This window comes from Ranitomeya imitator, chromosome 3 (genome assembly GCF_032444005.1).
Source record: "Ranitomeya imitator isolate aRanImi1 chromosome 3, aRanImi1.pri, whole genome shotgun sequence".
Classification (NCBI taxonomy): Eukaryota; Metazoa; Chordata; class Amphibia; order Anura; family Dendrobatidae; genus Ranitomeya; species Ranitomeya imitator.
The window spans coordinates 575,525,106-575,544,364 of record NC_091284.1 but is presented as its reverse complement, the minus strand read 5'-3'; the positions used below and the strand labels follow the sequence as shown (position 1 = coordinate 575,544,364).

The 19,259-nt window shown below is 42.8% G+C and overlaps 1 protein-coding gene across 2 annotated transcripts in view; it reads left to right on the top strand.

The window, feature by feature from the left end:
- Positions 1–19,259, top strand: part of NALCN (sodium leak channel, non-selective) — a 1,007,092-nt gene that overhangs the window by 828,504 nt on the left and 159,329 nt on the right. For both annotated transcript variants that reach the window (XM_069757980.1, XM_069757979.1), the window contains exons 19-20: positions 7,656–7,757; positions 8,190–8,259. In XM_069757980.1, the coding sequence (XP_069614081.1) occupies positions 7,656–7,757; positions 8,190–8,259 (172 nt within the window). The remainder of the gene's footprint in view (positions 1–7,655; positions 7,758–8,189; positions 8,260–19,259) is intronic.

Genomic DNA, 19,259 nt, shown 5'->3' with positions numbered 1-19,259 from the left:
ACTATACAAACAGGGCAAGATAAGTAACAAAATTTTAAAAAATTTAAAAACCAGAAAGGCTAAGTAGCCCAGACATGGTCCCCCCAAACGGACAGAAAACCACATTAATGGTAGTGCTTACATATAGAGAAATACATGGTATAAACAGGTTAGATACAGGCATCCAAATATATCATTTTGACTAAATATCAAAACATTATACAGTATGCTACCAGCTGACCCAATATATACCATAAATGGTATCACACAGGTTTAAATGCAAGGCCATGGGAAATGTGACAATAAATATACCATTCACATAATATACAACACCCATGCATCCTGCCAACCCTATATTATATACAATTAAAATGCATTACCAAAAACACCACCTGGTATCTGATAACAAAAAGTGTTCTTGACCCCAGCCGTCATGCACATAGTGCCAAGCCTAAACAAAGTATCCTGGCCAATACCACTAGACCTCCTTGAACGGCCGGCGTATGAAATCCATGCTGGTGGTCAGATTAGCAAGTGCAATAACGCATTACCAAGTGTGGTCCATGGGGTAACCAACGCCCCACGCGTATCGACGCTGCTAGTGCGTCTTCCTCAGGGGAAAATATAAATCTTACTTAAACCCTGCCTAGTTTATATAGAAATATTTACATCAAACAAGCATCACCTGTGAGGGTACGGCGGCGTGCAGGGACCTCCCATCTAGCTGCTCGTTCGCTCAGCAAGCGCTTCCGGGTAGACATAATGACCCCCCATCCCCAAAGGCGCCGAAATAGGGTGCGCTTGCGCATAAAATGGCATTTTATACGCAAGCGCACCCTATTTCGGCACATCGACCATGCCAATATATGCACATGCGCTTTTTAGTGCATTAGAGCGCACGTGCGCCCAGCGTTAACTGTGGCATTTATCGTCGCCATGTTTTTTGTGAGCAGACGCACTTGATTTCGGCAACTTGGCTAGAGGATGGAGCGCGCATGCAGGCGCCGGGGACGATAATGCAGCAAGAGGAGGCGGATCCTGACGCGCACAGGCCCGGAGTGACGGTTGTGTTGCGTCTGATTAGGAAGGAAAGTCCCGCCTCCCTGGCGATTTCAGGGTATGAGGGGGCACATTTTATAAGTGATTATTTCAGCGTGTGCAGGCATCATAACTAAAAGAGCCACCTTGTCAGAATGCAGCATTTGTGCTGCACAAGGTGGCTCTTTTAGTTACAAACGCCTGAGGGGGGTGACAGGTTCCCTTTAAAACAAGTTTGAAAGACAGTATGATCTACACCACGTAGATCTCATCAGCTCATTAACATATTGAGAGAAACATGGATTTCTTTTAAATAAGACATCGGATTGCAAATATCAAGGTATCATTTTATTCATCTTTTTATGACCTGCTGCCCTTATAGATGGCGTAGGAGGGTTGATTCTACAGACAGATGCTCTTTAATTAGTGGGAAACAGTCAACTATTATATCTGTTTTCAAATGATATAGGAGTTGTCTCATGAAAACAAGTTCTTTCTGAAAGACTCTTCTGAATTCCTCATTTAGGCCGGTTTCACATTTGCGGTTGTGTCCGAAGCGTTTCTTCCGCAATTATCTGCATGCGTTGTGTATTCCTATATTTAACATTAGAGACGCATGTGTCTGCGATCGATTGCGTTTTGCCGCATTTGACGACGCATGCGACGTTTCGTTGTCTGCAGTTTGGCGCGGTAAACGCTACATGTAGTAATTTTAGAGGCGTCAATTTGCCGCCTAGAAATGTATGCGCTTGTTAGCGGATGGAATGCGGCAAAAAAACGCATTACTGTCTATGTGAACGCATGCGGTCGCAAGCACCTGCGTTTGCTTGCGTTTGTGAACGCATGCGTTGCACCAGAGAAAAACATGTCTAGACACTGATTAGCCACCCCCCACATACAAGATGAAAAAGGGAGGGAGTGGACATTTGCAGGTCACTACTCAGCAGACAGAGAAGCAGAGCAGACGCAGGCAAGAACCTTGGAGGAAACAAGACACTGAACAATGTGAGTATATCAAAGCCAATGCCTTTATTTTCCATTTTCTGTCTCTGCATGTCCTGATTTCTGCCATTTCTTTCTTTCTGCATGCATTAGAATGTCATCTTCTTCTTATGAGGAGCAACGTCCTGGGCCTTCTCAAGCCAAACATGTCAGTAAAGTGAGTACTCAACTCCACAGATTGGTAAGTATTCACTGTCACATCTAAACATGTGACAATGTTTTATTCCTTTCTTTAGAGCACTTCTTCCACTGCGGCAGAGGGTGCGCAGGAGCAGCGGGGTCACGGACGGGTGGCAAGGCGGCAGCATGTAAGTATACCTGGCTGACTGTTTATTGTATCCTCACTTTAGTATTCTTGAATCTTCTTTTTTTTACTTTCCTCTTTCTTTACATTTTTCTTCTGGACTCCTTTTTTATCTTGACATTCATTATTCATGCCATTTCTCAGCCTCTGTTTTCTTTATTTTCCTTATGTTAATGTATCCAACATTAATGTATTCATTTATTTTTTAGGTTCCAGAACGGGATGAGGACCTCATTGACAACGATATCCTCATCTCCCTGGTCCATGAGCGAGTCCCGTTGTGGGACACCCGGGTTCCCCACCTCTCGGACAATGTGACAATCCAGCGGCTATGGAATGAGGTGGCCAAAGCGATGTGGGATGGCTGAGACAACGCCCCAACTCAGGTCCGAAATGCATTTAATAAGTATTGCAATGCAGTGTGATGCAGCAGAGACATTGGCCGTGCTCACTAAAACTGTGTGATGACAGAAACTCTCAGGAGTTTCTCTCATCACACACAATTGTGTGAGCACGGCCAAAAGTTCATTGTCTAACCATTATTTTTTGTTTTTTCAACAGTGCTCAAAGTCAAAACACGTTGGCATTCGATGAAGGACCGCTTCAACAAGGACCTGTGTCAAGAGAGCCGTGTTCCCAGTAGTTCTGGAGAAGGATCCGAAAGTATAAATACCACCGCATTCTGGCATTTTTAAGACTGGTCCTTGCCCAGAGAACGTAAGTATTTTTTCGGTGTATTAGGTTGTGTTGTATTGCCATAATGTGTTTATTTCTATTCAACAGGAGTTGGCGTTTTTTAAGTTTTTGGTATTAATTTTTTTTTCCTTTTTTCACAGCACATGGAGCAGCATTGTTGACTTACTGTAGGTTCTGTAGTGGTCCTTCATCAGACACCACAGACCCGTCCCAGCCATCCAGCAGCGCTGCAGCAAGTGGGCCTGCCACACTAACTGGAGACCAGGAAGCTGGTCCATCAGATGTTCCCCTTTCCCAGTACTCTGCCTCTGCCCCTTTTTTTGGGGCTCCTCCCAGCAGCGGCAGAGGGCATCGGACAGGTCACTCATGTCCGAGTTTTTGCACTTGAGCTCGGTTTTTCACGATGGACTTAAGGCTTTGGGTGACCGACTGGATCCTGCCATTAGCCATATGAATACACGTATCCAGGAGGTCACCAACAGCCTTGACCAGGTAAAAGCTGACCTCCAGAGGCCAGCACATCATTTTTTTAACCAAATTGAACTGGGCATGTCGGAACACCTTACTCCTGATCTCCAGCTCAGTGTCATGCATGCCTGCAATGCTGCTTACGTGCAGGCTATGCAGCAGAGTCTGTCTTTTCAGCAGACAGTGGCGGCATATCTACCTGTGACTACACTGTCACGATTGACCTCAATGCCGACCTCTGCTGCATACCACTGCACGGCCACCTCCATTCCAAGCACTGCCGGACACCACTACAGCACCCCCCATGCCGAGTGCTGTAGGACAGCCCACCGCCACCACCATGACAACTGCTGCTCCTGCTTGGACCTCCTCCACTGACACCACCATGCAGCAGCAGGACCCTGGCATGGCCTTCCACTGCGCCACCACGATGCAGCCGGACCCTGGCATTCCCATCCGCTCTGCCACCACGATGCAGCAGGACCCTAGCATGGCCTTCCGCTCCGCCACCACGATGCAGCAGGACCCTGGCATTCACTTCCGCTCCGCCACCACGATACAGCAGGACCCTGGCATGTCATGCCGCTCCGCCACAACGATGCAGCAGGACCCTGGCATGGCCTTACAAACTCCTACTGCAAACATGCAGCAGCAAGATAAAGACAGTGACAGTTTGGCCACTATGACCAGGCCGCAAGAAATGAGCCCACCGAGGCTCCCCAGACCACAGTGCCGATCCCAAAAAGGGAAAAAAAAAGCTGACTATTTTTATTCCTCCCCCCTCACCTCCCAATGTGTCTGTTATGTCAGGTTTGTCTCACCCTTCCAGTGTGTCTCAGCCCTCTCATGCGTCGAGCTCCATCCCTGATCTGCCAGACCCCAGTAATTTAATTGCCCCTTCTCCTGCCACCCCTGCGTCGTCCACAGTGAGTCAAGCTTCACAGCTACGTACCCCTCGTTTCCAGCACACTACCCCAAGCAGGCGCAGTTAATTTTTTTTTTATTTGTTAAAAAAATAAATAATAATGTTTTTTGCCCCCAAAAAGGTTTGGTTAATTGTGTATTTCGCCGCCGGCAACACACACCGTGAGCCAAATAAAAAACTGGGCCGCACACTTTATTTTTTGCCCACATCATAGCTCCAGTAGTTAGCAAGTACAACACTGCAGTTTTGTGTGTCTTTAGTATAGAGATATGAGGTGGGCCAAAAAATTTATTCTTGTATTTTATCCATAATCTCTTCCTTCTTCTTAGTCTGTGACTAGTGTTGCTGACTGAAAAGAAAATGGCGGCAATACAATGCACAACTATACTCAACAGGTCAGGTGTCCAAAAACTCATTAGTTAGGACACCTGACCTGGTGAGTAGAGAACTACCTTGTATAACCTCCAGTTTCTCTTCTGTGTGCGTAATCTATTTCACACAAAGTGAAGGGACGATGGCGGTCATACAAGGCATATCTATGCTCACCTGGACATGTGTCAGAAATAGTGAATTCATGAGGCTGTTATATGTGCATCATGAATTCATTATTTCTGACACCTGACTTAATGAGTATAGATCTGTTTTGTATTAAACAGCCTTCGTCTCTTCAGTCTGCATCCAATAGATACAGCAGAACAGAATCAGGACACAATGACGTCACCAACCTTACCACTAACAACCTGGCTGCCGTTACACTAGCAGTATGTGGTCAGTATTTTACATCAGTATTTGTAAGCCAAAACCAGGAGTGGAACAATTAGAGGTAAAGTATAATAGAAAAATATGCACCAGTTCTGCATTTATCACCCACTCCTGGTTTTGGCTTACAAATACTGATGTAAAATACTGACCAAATACTGCTAGTGTGACGGCAGCCTTGGTTTGTAGAGGAAATACATGGAAGACACGGTCAAGATACTCAAAAATTAAAGTTTATTAACAACAAATATTATTAACATTTAAACAAATAGCTGGTACAGACCAAATCCCAACAGGACATTTACACAATATTGTCCTGCCATGACACACGTCCAATATCAGAATCAAAAAAGGCAGCAAATTGGTCTCGCATGTGGCCAACTTCAGCAGTTGACCGCAGCGGGGGATGCTGGTAATCTGGCAATGGGTTTCCAACTGGTTCATCCAGTTCAATGTTTGGTCGCTCCTTAGCCATTATGTAATTGTGGAGAACCACACAGGCTTTGAACACCTCATCAACTGTCTCCATTTTTAGATTAATGGCTGTTGCAAGAATGCGCCATTTTGAGACTAGAATCCCAAAGGTACACTCTACTGTTCTTTGGGCCCTGGTCAGTCTGTAATTAAAGATCCTTTAAGTGTGGTTCAAGTCCCAACTGGAATATGGCTTCAGTACGTTTTCACACATCTGTAAGGCCTCATCCCCAATCATAACAAATGGCATCGGTGGACCTTGAGTGCTGGGGAGAGGTCGTGGCCGTGGAAAATTAAAATTTTTGCCATACACACGGTGCCCTATATCAGAGTTCTTGAAAGTCTGGGAATCGTTGCCACGGCCAAAAGCTCCAATGTCCACAGCGATGAAGCGACAGTCCGCATCTGCTATTGCCATGAGCACAACAGAAAAATAATTTTTATAATTGAAGTACTCCGATCCTGTTCTGGCTGCTTTGATAATGCAGATGTGCTTTCCATCCACCGCTCCCAATTAGTGGGGAAATCACACACACTCCAGAATTTTTCAGCAATTTCAATCCACATGTCCGCGGTGGGTAGGGGTATAAACTCATCCCGGAGAACATTCCACAAAGCCCGGCAGGTGTCTGCAACTATTCCGGACAGGGTGGAAATTCCAAGCCGGTTTTGGAAGTGGAGGGATTATAAACTCTCTCCGGTTGCCAGAAATCTGTAATAAAATAAATAAATAAAAAAATAACAATCAATTCTACGTATGGTGTTGTTCTGCTAAAGACATTAAGGAAAATACAAAGAATACATGTCAGACCAACAATAATTATGACTGACATTTGTTTAGAATTGTTACGTGCCTTAATGTAACCAGCAGACATTCCTCTGGTGGAATCGCTGTACGGAGCTGCGTGTCCTGTCTCCGGATGGCTCTTTGGACACGACCAAGCAAATCCCGGAACGAGTCTTGCGACATCCTGGTATATTCCGGGAATTTGTCCGGGTTGGCATTAAGCTCGCCATATAGCGTGTGATAGGCTCCATGGCTCTCACGTATTTCAATAATGGGGTGTTGCCAAAAACGCCTATGCCATGTCCTCCATCTTTCATGATTTCTGTGTTGCTCCCAAGCAAACACACAGGCAAGAAACAGCTTGATGCTAAAATCCAGGTTGAAATAAAAGCTCTCCATGCGAAGATCCATCATGACACTGGATACAGTAGAACACTGTTAAGATTTCAGCAGTCCTAAGGTCTATATATAGATATCCCATAATACACGCCCTCTGTAGTCCCATTGGCGGTGTCTGGTTATCTAGATTTCTCTCCTGTAAAATTTTCCACCATGTGCACAAAATACGCAAACGCATGACAAAACGCATGATAAAGCGGGAAAACGCGTTCCTGCACGCGTCTAGAAAACGCTCGTTTGTACGTGTTTCTATACATTTTTTCCTGCACTTGTGGATGCGGATTAAACGCTGCGGATTCGAACGCAAATGTGAAACTAGCCTTAGCGAAACATTTTCATTCCCTACTATGGAGTATTATTTTCCAGCCATTCAAATAAATGACTGCTCATGTAATACATACTAAAGATGGATGAGATTGCCAGAGCAGTAGCGTTAATAAATCGTTGAGAAAGGGTTTCATGAAGGGGACCCCCATTTAACTTAATAGGGATTATGGAAAAGAGACCTTAGCGTTTAATTTTAAATTATTTAGCATACAGTAATAATAAGGGTACAAATAATTTATAGTGATGTTGTATTACATATATGCTTCAAAAACCTTTTACCTTTTATTAGTACTTTACAGCATTAACTTAGAAATATATGGTCTTGAAAAGGAAAAGAAACCTACCCTGCCTCTTTTTTAGTGCTGAATATTTTTATGACCCATATGACATAAAATATATATTTCCATTTGTAATATCTTCTAGCAGACTACTGAGTCTCTGTATCTTTTCATGTTTTACAGTCTAATTTATTTTCCTTTGCAAATAATTTCTTTCAGAGCATGCACAAGGCAGCGCATGCTGAGTGGCTCCTTTGAAGGGCAGCCTGCCAAGGAAAGATCAATCCTCAGTGTGCAACATCATATACGGCAAGAAAGAAGGTAACTTTAGGAAGAAAGTAGCACATTTTTCCTGTGTTTTTTTTACCCTTCACGTTCTACCTAAAGAAAGTAGCACATTTTCTTACATTGCAAAATTACAGAACCTAATATATACTACCTTACATCTCATTATATACACCGTTGTAAGACTTGTCATTATAAATGTCACTCTTTTCACTTGCAACAGGACTATCAATTTAAAGATCAAAGAAAAGATTGTTTTCTTTGTTCGAGCAGATTATACATCATTTTACAAGGACGTAAGCCTCTAACCCCCAGCCTTTATAAGTGACTTTCTTTTGAAATGCCTCACTTAGCCATGAGCCCCATTCTTTATTTCTTTTTCAGACATTGTCCATGCCTGCAAGTCAAGGCTTGATCAAACTTGTTTCCCTTTAGTGTTATTCAATGCAATTTTGTTGATTGTTGCAGGTCGCTAAGACATGGCTCAAACAGTCAAAGAATCAGCAGGGGGAAATCTTTGGAAACACTAACACAAGACGTGAGTTTCATCATTGCCCCTTTGTTGATAGGAAGCATTGTAGTATAGTCTAATAGCATCTGTTCATTTGTTGTTTTATTTTCTGGAAGTCACTGTGCATTTTATTTGTTGTTGACCAGTACCATTGCTAGAAGGAATGCATAGCCTCATGGGGATTATCTATCTTTTACCCGTTTTCCGGCGTCAGCCTCACATGCTCATGTATACATTGCTCAGATCCTCATGTACCATTTCTGTCAAGTCTTTTGCAGTTGCTTGTTGATAATGAGACACATACAGTTGTGGCCGCTAGTGTGGACACCCCTTAAATTGTTCCAGAAGATGAAGTATTTCTCCCAGAAATTGATTGCAATTGCACAAGTTTATTTCCTTAGTGTGTATTGGAACAACACAAAAAAGAGAGGGGAAAAAAGGCAAATTGGACATAATTTTACACAAAACTCCAGACATGGGCCAGACAAAATTGTTGGCACCCTCAACTTAATATTTGGTTGCACACCCTGTGGAATAAATAACTGCAGTCAGTTGCTTCCAATAACCATCAACCAGCTTCTTATAACTCTCAACTGGAATTTTGGACCACTCTTCTTTTGCAAATTGCTCCCAGTATTTCCCTTTTTGCTTTTTCTTTTTTGCTCCCCTTCTTCCCAAAGCCTTAACGTTTTTATTTTTCCGTCAAAATGGCCATGTGAGGAGTTTTTGGCTGGATGAGTTTTACTTTTAAACGACACCATTGCTTTTATTAAATACAAAAACTGACCTGCAATTATGAATCCTCGTGTTATTACAAGTTTGCAAACACTAGGCATGTATAGGTTGTTTTTTATTTAAGTGTTGAAAAAAAATCCACACGTTTGTAAAGCAAATAAATAAAAAATGGCGCTATTTTCTGAGAGCCATAGTGTCTCCATTTTTAGGAATCTAGGTCTGGGTGAGGGCTTATTTTGTTCACACGACAAGCTGATGTTTTTATTGATACCATTTTGAGATGGATACAATGTTTTGATCTCCCTTTATTGCATTTGATTGCAATGTTGCAGTGACCAAAAATAGTAACTGTGGCCTTTTCATTTTTTTCTCGTTATGCCATTTACCGATCGGATTAATTCTTTTTATATCTTGATAGGTCGGACATTTCTGAACGTGGTAATACCAAATATGTGTACTTTTATTTTTCTTTCATTGTTTTGTTTTGAATGGGGAAAAAGGGGGGTGATTTGAACTTTTATATTTTTTAACATTTTTTAAAACTTTTTTTTTTTACTTTTTACTTGCTTTAATAGTCTCCATGGCAGGCTATAAGCTGCGATTATCTGATCGCTTGTGTTACACTTAGTAGGGCTGCAGCCCTGCTATGTGCAACCAAAATGCTCATCTGCTATGAGTGCTGACCACTGGGTTGTCATGCCAGCCTATCAGCGCTATGCAGAGGCGTAGCTAGGGTTTTGGTCCAGGGGGTGAGAAGCTTCTGAGTGGGCCCCTAATCAGGTATCCTTGATTACAACTCGGTGACGTGCCCTAATACTGGAGGAGAACCTCAGCAGATGATCGCGCTGTTACTGAAGATAATCTCTATATAAAGACCAATATGGATATTACCGCCATATGGTCAGTGGTAGATACCAGCCCTACAGAAGATAGATCACAGCACAGATGCAGATAATGTCTTACCGCTTACGTCCTTTCTGATGGAATCGTTCATTTTTCTCGTCTTTTCCATCTGGCCCAGACCGACATGACAACTTCTTCCAGCAACAACTCACCAGCAGAGAATACAACAAAGACACATTTCAGTTCTCATATTCCAGCCCCTTCAGCATCTACTACCAACCTGCATAAACTCCTCATCCTGCTGATTCCCCAATACTGAGCATCTGCTGTCGTATGTGTCCCTATTACTGCCCGATACCCCAATACTGAGCCGCTGCTGCCGCATGTGTCACCTATAACTGCACCTGATACCCCAATAGTGAGCCGCTGCTGCCATATGTGTCCCTATTACTGCACCTGATACCCCAATACTGAGCCGCTGCTGCCATATGTGTCCCTTTTACTGCCACTGATACCCCAATACTGAGCTGCTGCTGCCGTATGTGTCACTATTACTCCACCTGATACCTCAATACTGAGCCGCTGCTGCCGCATGTGTCCCTATTACTGCACCTGATACCCCAATACTGAGCCGCTGCTGCCGTATGTGTCCCTATTACTGCACCTGGTAACTCAATACTGATCCGCTGCTGCCGCATGTGTCCCTATTACTGCACCTGCTGTGTGGTTCTCTGTGCCCTCTAAATTCTAAAGCAACTCTCTACAATATAGTAATGCCAGGTGCAAGTGCCCTAGAAAACAGTGCCCATATTTTGCCCCTAGAAAGTAATAATGCCCTGTGTGTCCCTTTGATAGCCACAGTAACCTGAGTTCCCCTATAACAATAAGTGCCCACTTTACATTTAATAAAGTCCCGAGTCTCCGCCTGTACAGCTCCCCTTTACACAGCATGATGCTCTCTTATACACAGTATAATGCACCCACACAGTATACTGACTCCTTAGTAGCCCCCAAACTTCTTGATGGCTCCAACAATGTACAGTCATGGCCAAAAGTATTGACACCCCTGCAATTCTGTCGGATAATACTCATTTTCTTCCTGAAAATGATTGCAAACACAAATTATTTGGTATTGTTATCTTCATTTAAATTGTCTTAAATGAAAAAACACAAAAAGAATGGTCCTAAAGCCAGATTGGATATAATTCCACACCAAACATAAAAAAGGGGGTGGACAAAATTATTGGCACTGTTCGAAAAATCATGTGATGCTTCTCTAATTTGTGTAATTAACAGCACCTGTAACTTACCTGTGGCACCTAACAGGTGTTGGTAATAACTAAATCACACTTGCAACCAGTTGACATGGATTAAAGTTGACTCAACCTCTATCCTGTGTCCTTGTGTGTACCACACTGAGCATGGAGAAAAGAAAGAAGACCAAAGAACTGTCTGAGGACTTGAGAAACCAAATTGTGAGGAAGCATGAGCAATCTCAAGCCTACAGGTCCATCTCCAAAGACCTGAATGTTCCTGTGTCTACCATGCGCAGTGTCATCAAGAAGTTTACAGCCCATGTCACTGTGGCTAACCTCCCTAGATGTGGACAGAAAAGAAAAATTGACAAGCGATTTCAAGGCAAGATTTTGCGGATGTTGGATAAAGAACCTCGACTAACATCCAAACAAGTTCAAGCTGCCCTGCAGTCCGAGGGTACAACAGTGTCAACCCGTACTATTCGTCGGCGTCTGAATGAAAAGGGACTGTATGGTAGGAGACCCAGGAAGACCCCACTTCTTACCCCGAGACATAAAAAAACCAGGCTGGAGTTTGCCAAAACTTACCTGAAAAAGCCTAAAATGTTTTGGAAGAATGTTCTCTGGTCAGATGAGACAAAAGTAGAGCTTTTTGGGCAATGGCATCAACATATAGTTTACAGGAGAAAAAAAGAGGCATTCAAAGAAAAGAACACGGTCCCTACAGTCAAACATGGCAGAGGTTCCCTGATGTTTTGGGGTTGCTTTGCTGCCTCTGGCACTGGGCTGCTTGACCGTGTGCATGGCTAATAAAGTCTGAAGACTACCAACAAATTTTGCAGCATAGTGTAGGGCCCAGTGTGAGAAAGCTGGGTCTCCCTCAGAGGTCATGGGTCTTTCAGCAGGACAATGACCCAAAAAACACTTCAAAAAGCACTAGAAAATGGTTTGAGAGAAAGCACTGGAGACTTCTAAGGTGGCCAGCAATGAGTCCAGACCTGAATCCCATAGAACACCTGTGGAGAGATCTAAAATTGGCAGTTTGGAGAAGGCACCCTTCAAATATCAGGGACCTGGAGCAGTTTGCGAAAGAAGAATGGTCTAAAATTCCAGCAGAGCATTGTAAGAAACTCATTGATGGCTACCGGAAGTGGTTGGTCGCAGTTTTTTTGGCTAAAGGTTGTGCAACCAAGTATTAGGCTGAGGGTGCCAATACTTTTGTCTGGCCCATTTTTGGAGTTTTGTGTGAAATGATCAATGTTTTGCTTTTTGCTTCATTCTCTTTTGTGTTTTTTCATTTAACCCTTATCCGGCTGAATAGGTACAATTGTAACTATTCCGTTTTAAAATTGCAATAACTTTTTTTTGAAAAGACGTAGAGGGCTGAAATTTCGTGACATCTCTACATTTTTGGTCCAGAATATATTGGCCAAATTTCAATAAAATATCTCCACCCGCTTCCGAGATAAGGGGTCGAGATCTTTTTGCATCCATAACAAGCTGCATAGGTACAAATGTACCTCATATATTTTGAATGAAGATAATGCAAGGGAAAAAGCATAAATTTTTTTTTTAATGATAATGCTATTTAACTATTATAAACAAGTAAAAAACTGTTCATTTACATTATAAAAGAAAATGTAAGAAACTTTTTTTTATTGATTTTCTTTGCAAGTAATGCATGTTGGCTTTGCTACAGAGTGTTCATCGCAAATGGGTTTCACACAAACCACACAAGACTTTCTAGTCTTGCGTTGTTTTCGCCTCAGGTCTCTGCAGACATAGCAACTACCAACAACAGGGGAGGGTCCACGACTACCATGAGGTATTTTGGGGCCAGCTGCTGGCTGCGATGCTACCACAATGCATCGTCCAAGCACCATTTCTACTGCACCTCGAAGAAAATGGTTTCTCATTATCATTTTGTTTGTACTACGATCTTCAATTGCAATCATACACAGCTGATTTGCGAGATCTTTCAGGAACTTTCTTCGTTGATCCTTTGCCCTGAAGCTTGGATTGTGTTCTCTGTAGATGATGTAGGATGCTAACCCACTGACATCAATCATATTGTAGAAAAATGCCAAAGTCCAACGTGATGTTCGTCGTTTCACAGTGTACTCTCCCAACATTTTATCCATAACATCAACGCTACCTTTTGTTATGTTGTAGTATTTTATTATCTCTGGCTTGGCTGCTAGTGTCTCTTCAACTTCTCCCGTCATGTGCATAGATGATAGAAGCACGACTGATTTGTTCTTCTTTGGTACATATGAACAGACTGTTGCATCATGATTGTAGGCAAAATTTGTCGAGTATACAGGCCTTTCTTTGGCAGGCTGCATGTTGTTAGGTAGGAACCTTTTGTTTTTTCTCACTGTACCAACTAGTGTCATGTTCCAGGAGTTCAATACCTTAGCTAGTTCCATGGTTGTAAAGAAGTTATCGGTGGTGACATTTCTTCCAGAGCCTTTATACGAGCTCACTAGGTCCAATACTGTTCGTTCTCCAATGTTTACTTGTCGAGGACCATCAGTTGGTTTCCCAGTGTAGAGCTGACCTTGTAAAGGGTAGGCATTTGATGAGTCACAAGCCCAGAAAATCTTTATGCCATATTTAGCTGGTTTTGAAGGTATATACTGGGTAAATTTAGTATGACCTCTAAATGGAAATAATTGCTCGTCGACGGTGATACAATGATATGGCTTGTAGGCTCTCTCCAGATTACTGTTCAGCATTGTCCAGATGTCCCGTATTGGTGCAGCTTTATCTGTTTGCACACGTTCTGCACGTGTATTTTCGTTGTCAAACCTGATAAATCTGAGTATCATCTTGAAGCGGTCACGAGACATGGCTGCACGTATAAGAGGCAGAGCAGCAACATTCCACATTTCCTCCAGATTCTCTTTGTTGGCTCTGTGCACACCAGCAGCAATCAGTATGCCCAAAAATGCATGAAGTTCAGTTTCAGTAAATTGCTTGAATGTTTTTTGTGGTGGCCGTTTGGAAGAATCAGGAAAACGTTGTACCAGTTCGTTGTTGTAAGCATCACAAACTCTCTTGGCCTTTCGATTCGTTTCCCGTAATATGATGTCACACATCTCGGGAGTCATGATGGACTTGAATAGCTCTTTTGCTGTATATAGGTTGCTGATTGCTGCAGGGCCACCTCTTTGTCGTAGGACATTACGAGATTTTGTTTGTGCATTTGGCAGTGGATTACTGCACCATTGAGTTTCATCCTTAGCAGTCCAAATGTCGCCTGCACTTTGAGGCACAGAATCATCCTCAACACTTTCGTCTGATTCGTATTCATTTTCATGCTCTATGACCATTTCTTGTTCAATGTCTGAATCTTCTTCAGTAACATCCACTTGTGGTACATAGTTTTCATCATCAGATGGAACATATGGTTCATCCTCATGCTCAGAATCAGATTCTTCTAGCATTCGCATTATTTCGTCAGACGTAAATCTGTAAATATGAAAAAATGTAAAATAAATAATTTTCCGAAATACTACATTATTGGCTTTTCACAAAATTATACTAACCTGCAAACACGTTTTCTTGGATTATGGCGGAAACTAGATCCAGCATTACTATCACTCATGATGACTTGCTAGATGAATTTTGGCTTCGTATTTTGTGCTGAATATAAATAAAACATCGTAAAACAATATGTAGATACTAATTATTATCCATTTTTCGTATAAAAATTATACCTATAGTGATAAGTTTCATACAAAATATATGTAAGCCAAGTCCAGGCTGAAAGACAATTTGACTGTTCTGTCCCCACATAATGAGAATAAAGGTATAACTGGCTGTTAGATGCTGTGAGACTTTCCTACCTTCGTTTCCAAGAAATTGAAGACTTCACAAGCCTAGAAATGTGTGCTCACAGCAATGAGATGAACAGCAAAATGGCTAATGAGAGGAGGGAGGCAGGAAGACAAGTAGAAGCCACTCCCAGTTTGAATTAACTTAATTGACAGCAACATAAGTGACCAGTAACAACACTGAACAATAGATATCAGCATAACATTTGTAGCTGAATGAACTTTAGTTTCTGAAACCAAGTAAAGTCTTCCCACAGTGGAGGTATATGTGAAGGTACAATTGTACCTATGCAGCCTGTTAAGGTTGTAAAATTATGCAGCCTGACAAGGGTTAAGACAAATTAAATGAAGATAATAATACCAAATAATTTGTGTTTGCAATCATTTTCAGGAAGAAAATCAGTATTATTTGACAGAATTGCAGGGGTGTCAATACTTTTGGCCATGACTTTATAATGAACACCACACTCTAATCTCCATACTGTATACATACAAGGAGAAACAAGAGCAACCAGGTACAATTTATCAAAGTATTATTTATTAATTAATAAGATCAAGACCAGTAGATCCAATAACCATAGACCGTCACAAAAGTTAATCAGATAGTAAGACAAATACAGGAAGAAAACACACAAAAACAGTGTAGAAAAATAGTGGGGGTTACATATTGCCGCTGCCCGATTGTGCAAATATGTTCATAAGGCTCTAAAGTGCTTATGCAGCACCATGAGCCATTGTTATTAAGGAAGCCGCCCCTTACATGGGAAATCTCAGAAAATCATTACCAAAAATAAATATTTTTATTTTTCCTAAGGGAGAAGGCTTACCATAGGCAGAAGTCAATACGCCCCAAGTGGGATGTTGGGTGACCCCAAAGAAACAACCCCGACGCGCGTTTCGCATGCTCCCAGCAACACTTTATCAAGCGTTTATCATACTGTATGATGGCCCCTAGATAGCCTCCATATACCGTAGCATAATGCACCAAATAGTCCACAATATAGTACAATGCACTCCTCATAGGCAGACTCTATAGCATATGGCAGCCCCCATAGGCAGACCATGTAATAAGGCAGCACCCCCATATAGGCAGACCCTGTAATAAGGCAGCACCCACATAGGCAGACTCTGTAGTAAGGCAGCTCCCATAGTCAGACCCTGTAATAAGGCAGCCCCCATAGTCAGACCCTGTAATAAGGCAGCCCCCATAGTCAGACCCTGTAATAAGGCAGCACCCCTTAGGCAGACCCTGTAATAAGGCAGCCCCTATAGGCAGACCCTGTAATGAGGCAGCACCCCCATAGTCAGACCCTGTAATGAGGCAGCCCCCATAGTCAAACCCTGTAATAAGGCAGCTCCCATATTCAGACCCTGTAATAAGGCAGCACCCCTATAGGCAGACCCTGTAATAAGGCAGCACCCCTATAGGCAGACCCTGTAATAAGGCAGCACCCCTATAGGCAGACCCTGTAATGAGGCAGCACCCCTATAGGCAGACCCTGTAATAAGGCAGCACCCCTATAGGCAGACCCTGTAATGAGGCAGCACCCCTATAGGCAGACCCTGTAATAAGGTAGCACCCCTATAGGCAGACCCTGTAATGAGGCAGCCCCATAGGCAGACTCTGTAATAAGGCAGCCCCCCCATAGGCAGACCCTGTAATAAGGCAGCAGCACCCATAAAAAAAAATACTCACCTCTCTTCATCCTGGTTCCTGCGCTGCTCCGCTGATCTCCTCACAGCGGGTGCCGGGCACTGACAGGGGGAAGGAGCGTAGCACTCGCTCCCTCATCATTGCGGTCAGCTGTATCGGCTAAATGCCTGTACAGCTGACCCTGGGATGACAGGCGGGGGGCCCACTGCTGGCACCGGGCCTCACCGCCTGCTCAGGGGCCCCATAGCGGGAGAGCAGGGAGATTGATTCTCCCTGCTCTTCCGCAGAATGCAACTGTATCGGCTCAGCACCGGAGCACGCAACAAAGAGGGGGAGGTGACCTATGACTGATATTCACGTCATAGGTCGTTAAGGGGATAAGATCTCTCCATAGGTGTTCAATAGAATTTAGATCTGGAATCATTGCTGGCCACTTCAAAACTCTCCAGCGCTTTGTTTCCATCCAATTCTGGGTGTTTTTCGGTAAGCAGTAGAGTGATGTGCTTTACCAAAGAGCTCTATCTTGGTCTCATCTGTCCACAAGACTCTTTCCCAGAAGGATTCTGGTTTACTCACTTACATTTTGGCAAACTGCAGTCTAGATTTTTCATGTCTCTGTGTCAGCAGTGGGGTCCTGGGTCTCCTGCCATAGTGTTTCATTTAATTCAAATGTCGACTGATAGATTGGGCTGACTACTTGTCCACCATTCGGATTATACTGCACTGCAACCTTTCATCAATTTTTAGCTACAGTGCCATGAATTGTAAACTTCTTGATTATGTTGTTGACGTGAATAAAGGAACATCAAGATCTCTGGAGATAGATTTGTAACCTTGAGATTGTTGATATTTTTCAACGATTTTAGTTCTCAAGTCCAGTTCTCTTGTCCATGCTTAGTGTGGCAAACACAGACACACAGTTCAAAGATTGAGTCAACTTCTCCCCTTTTTTTGGTTTCAGGTGTGATTTTCATATTGCCCACACTTTTACTTGCCACAGATGAGCTTGAACGAGCATCACATGCTTGAAACAAAGTTGTTTTCCACATTTTTAGATAGGTTTCAACAATTTTGGTCGGACCATTTTGGGGATTTGTGTAAAATTATGTCAAATTTCCCTTTTTCTTTTCAGTTTTTTGTGTTGTTCCAATACACACCAAGAAAATACAGTGTATAGCAAAAAAATTGTAATTCCAATAATTTTCTAGGAAAAATACTTCCTTTGGAACAATTTCAAGGGTGCCAACACTTTTGGCCATGACTGAGGCCTGCCCTGTGACATCACCATGTGTATTATTATCATTGTACTATGATGCTGTGCTTATTATCCCTGCACCGTGACATCACTATGTGTGTTATTATCATTGTATTCTGATGCTGTGATTATTATCTTTGCACCGTGACAACACCGCATATTATTATCATTGTTCTATGATGTTGTGCTTATTTTCCCTGCAAGGTGACTTCACTGTGTATTTTTATCATTGTACTATGACGCTGTGCTTATTATCCCTTCACTGTGACATCACTGTGTGTGTTGTAATATGATGTCGTGCTTACTGTGACTGTGACATCACTGTGTGTATTATTATAGTTGTGCTGTCATGTTGTGCTTATTATTAGAGATGGGGGACACCTGGATGTTCGGGTCTGGCGGGTTTGGCCAAACAGTTACAAAAAGTTCAGGTTCGGGTACCAGAACAGTACCCGGACCCCAAACGAGACCCCATTCACTTAAATAGGGGGCCCGAACATACAGTGTTAGCTGCGCTGTCATGTGCATGACAGCGCTGCAAACACTGCTTCTGATCGGTGGTGAAACTACCGCCGGTCAGAGGGGGGGGACCCCATGCTGTTTTTTAAAATTATTTATTTAAACAATTTAAAAAAACAGCGTGGGGACCCCTCTACTCTTGATAACCAGCCTTGTTGAAGCTGACAGCTGAGGGTTGCAGCCCACAGCTGTGAGTTTTGCCTGGCTGGTTATCAAAAATTCGGAGGAGCCCACGCCATTTTTTTAAAATTATGTAATTACAGCGCCAGAGCTAATGAATATCATCTGCTCCTGCTATCACTGTTATTAGCGGCAGCAGGTGTCGGATGATGGGAGCTGTAGGCCCATCAGCTGACACCAGTGACCGGAGGTAAACTTTATACCTCCGATGACAGCTGAGTACTCAAGCTGTCTTTTGTCAACGTGGGAACCGCAGCTCTCTGACCGGCGGGGATGATTTCACCGCTGATCAAAAGCGGCGTTTGTCGCACTGTCATGGTAGAGTCCATTTTCAATGTCCGTGCCCGAACATTAGGTGTTCGATACGGAAGCCGAACTTTACTGTTTACTGGTATGCCCATCTCTAATTATTATCCCTTCACTGTGACATCACTGTGTGTTATTATCATTGTAATATGATGCTGTGCTTATTACCCTTGCACTGTGACATCACTGTGTGTGTTATCTTTTTAGTATTGTGCTGTGCTTATTATTCCTGCACTGTGACATCACTGTATGTGATGTAATATAATGTTATGCTTACTGTGACTGTGACATCACTGTGTGTTATTATCATTGTAATATGACGCTGTGCTTATTATCCCTGTACTGTGACATCACTGTGTGTTATTACCATTGAAAGATGACGCTGTGCTTATTATCCCTGCACTGTGACATCACTGTGTGTTATTATCATTGTAATATGA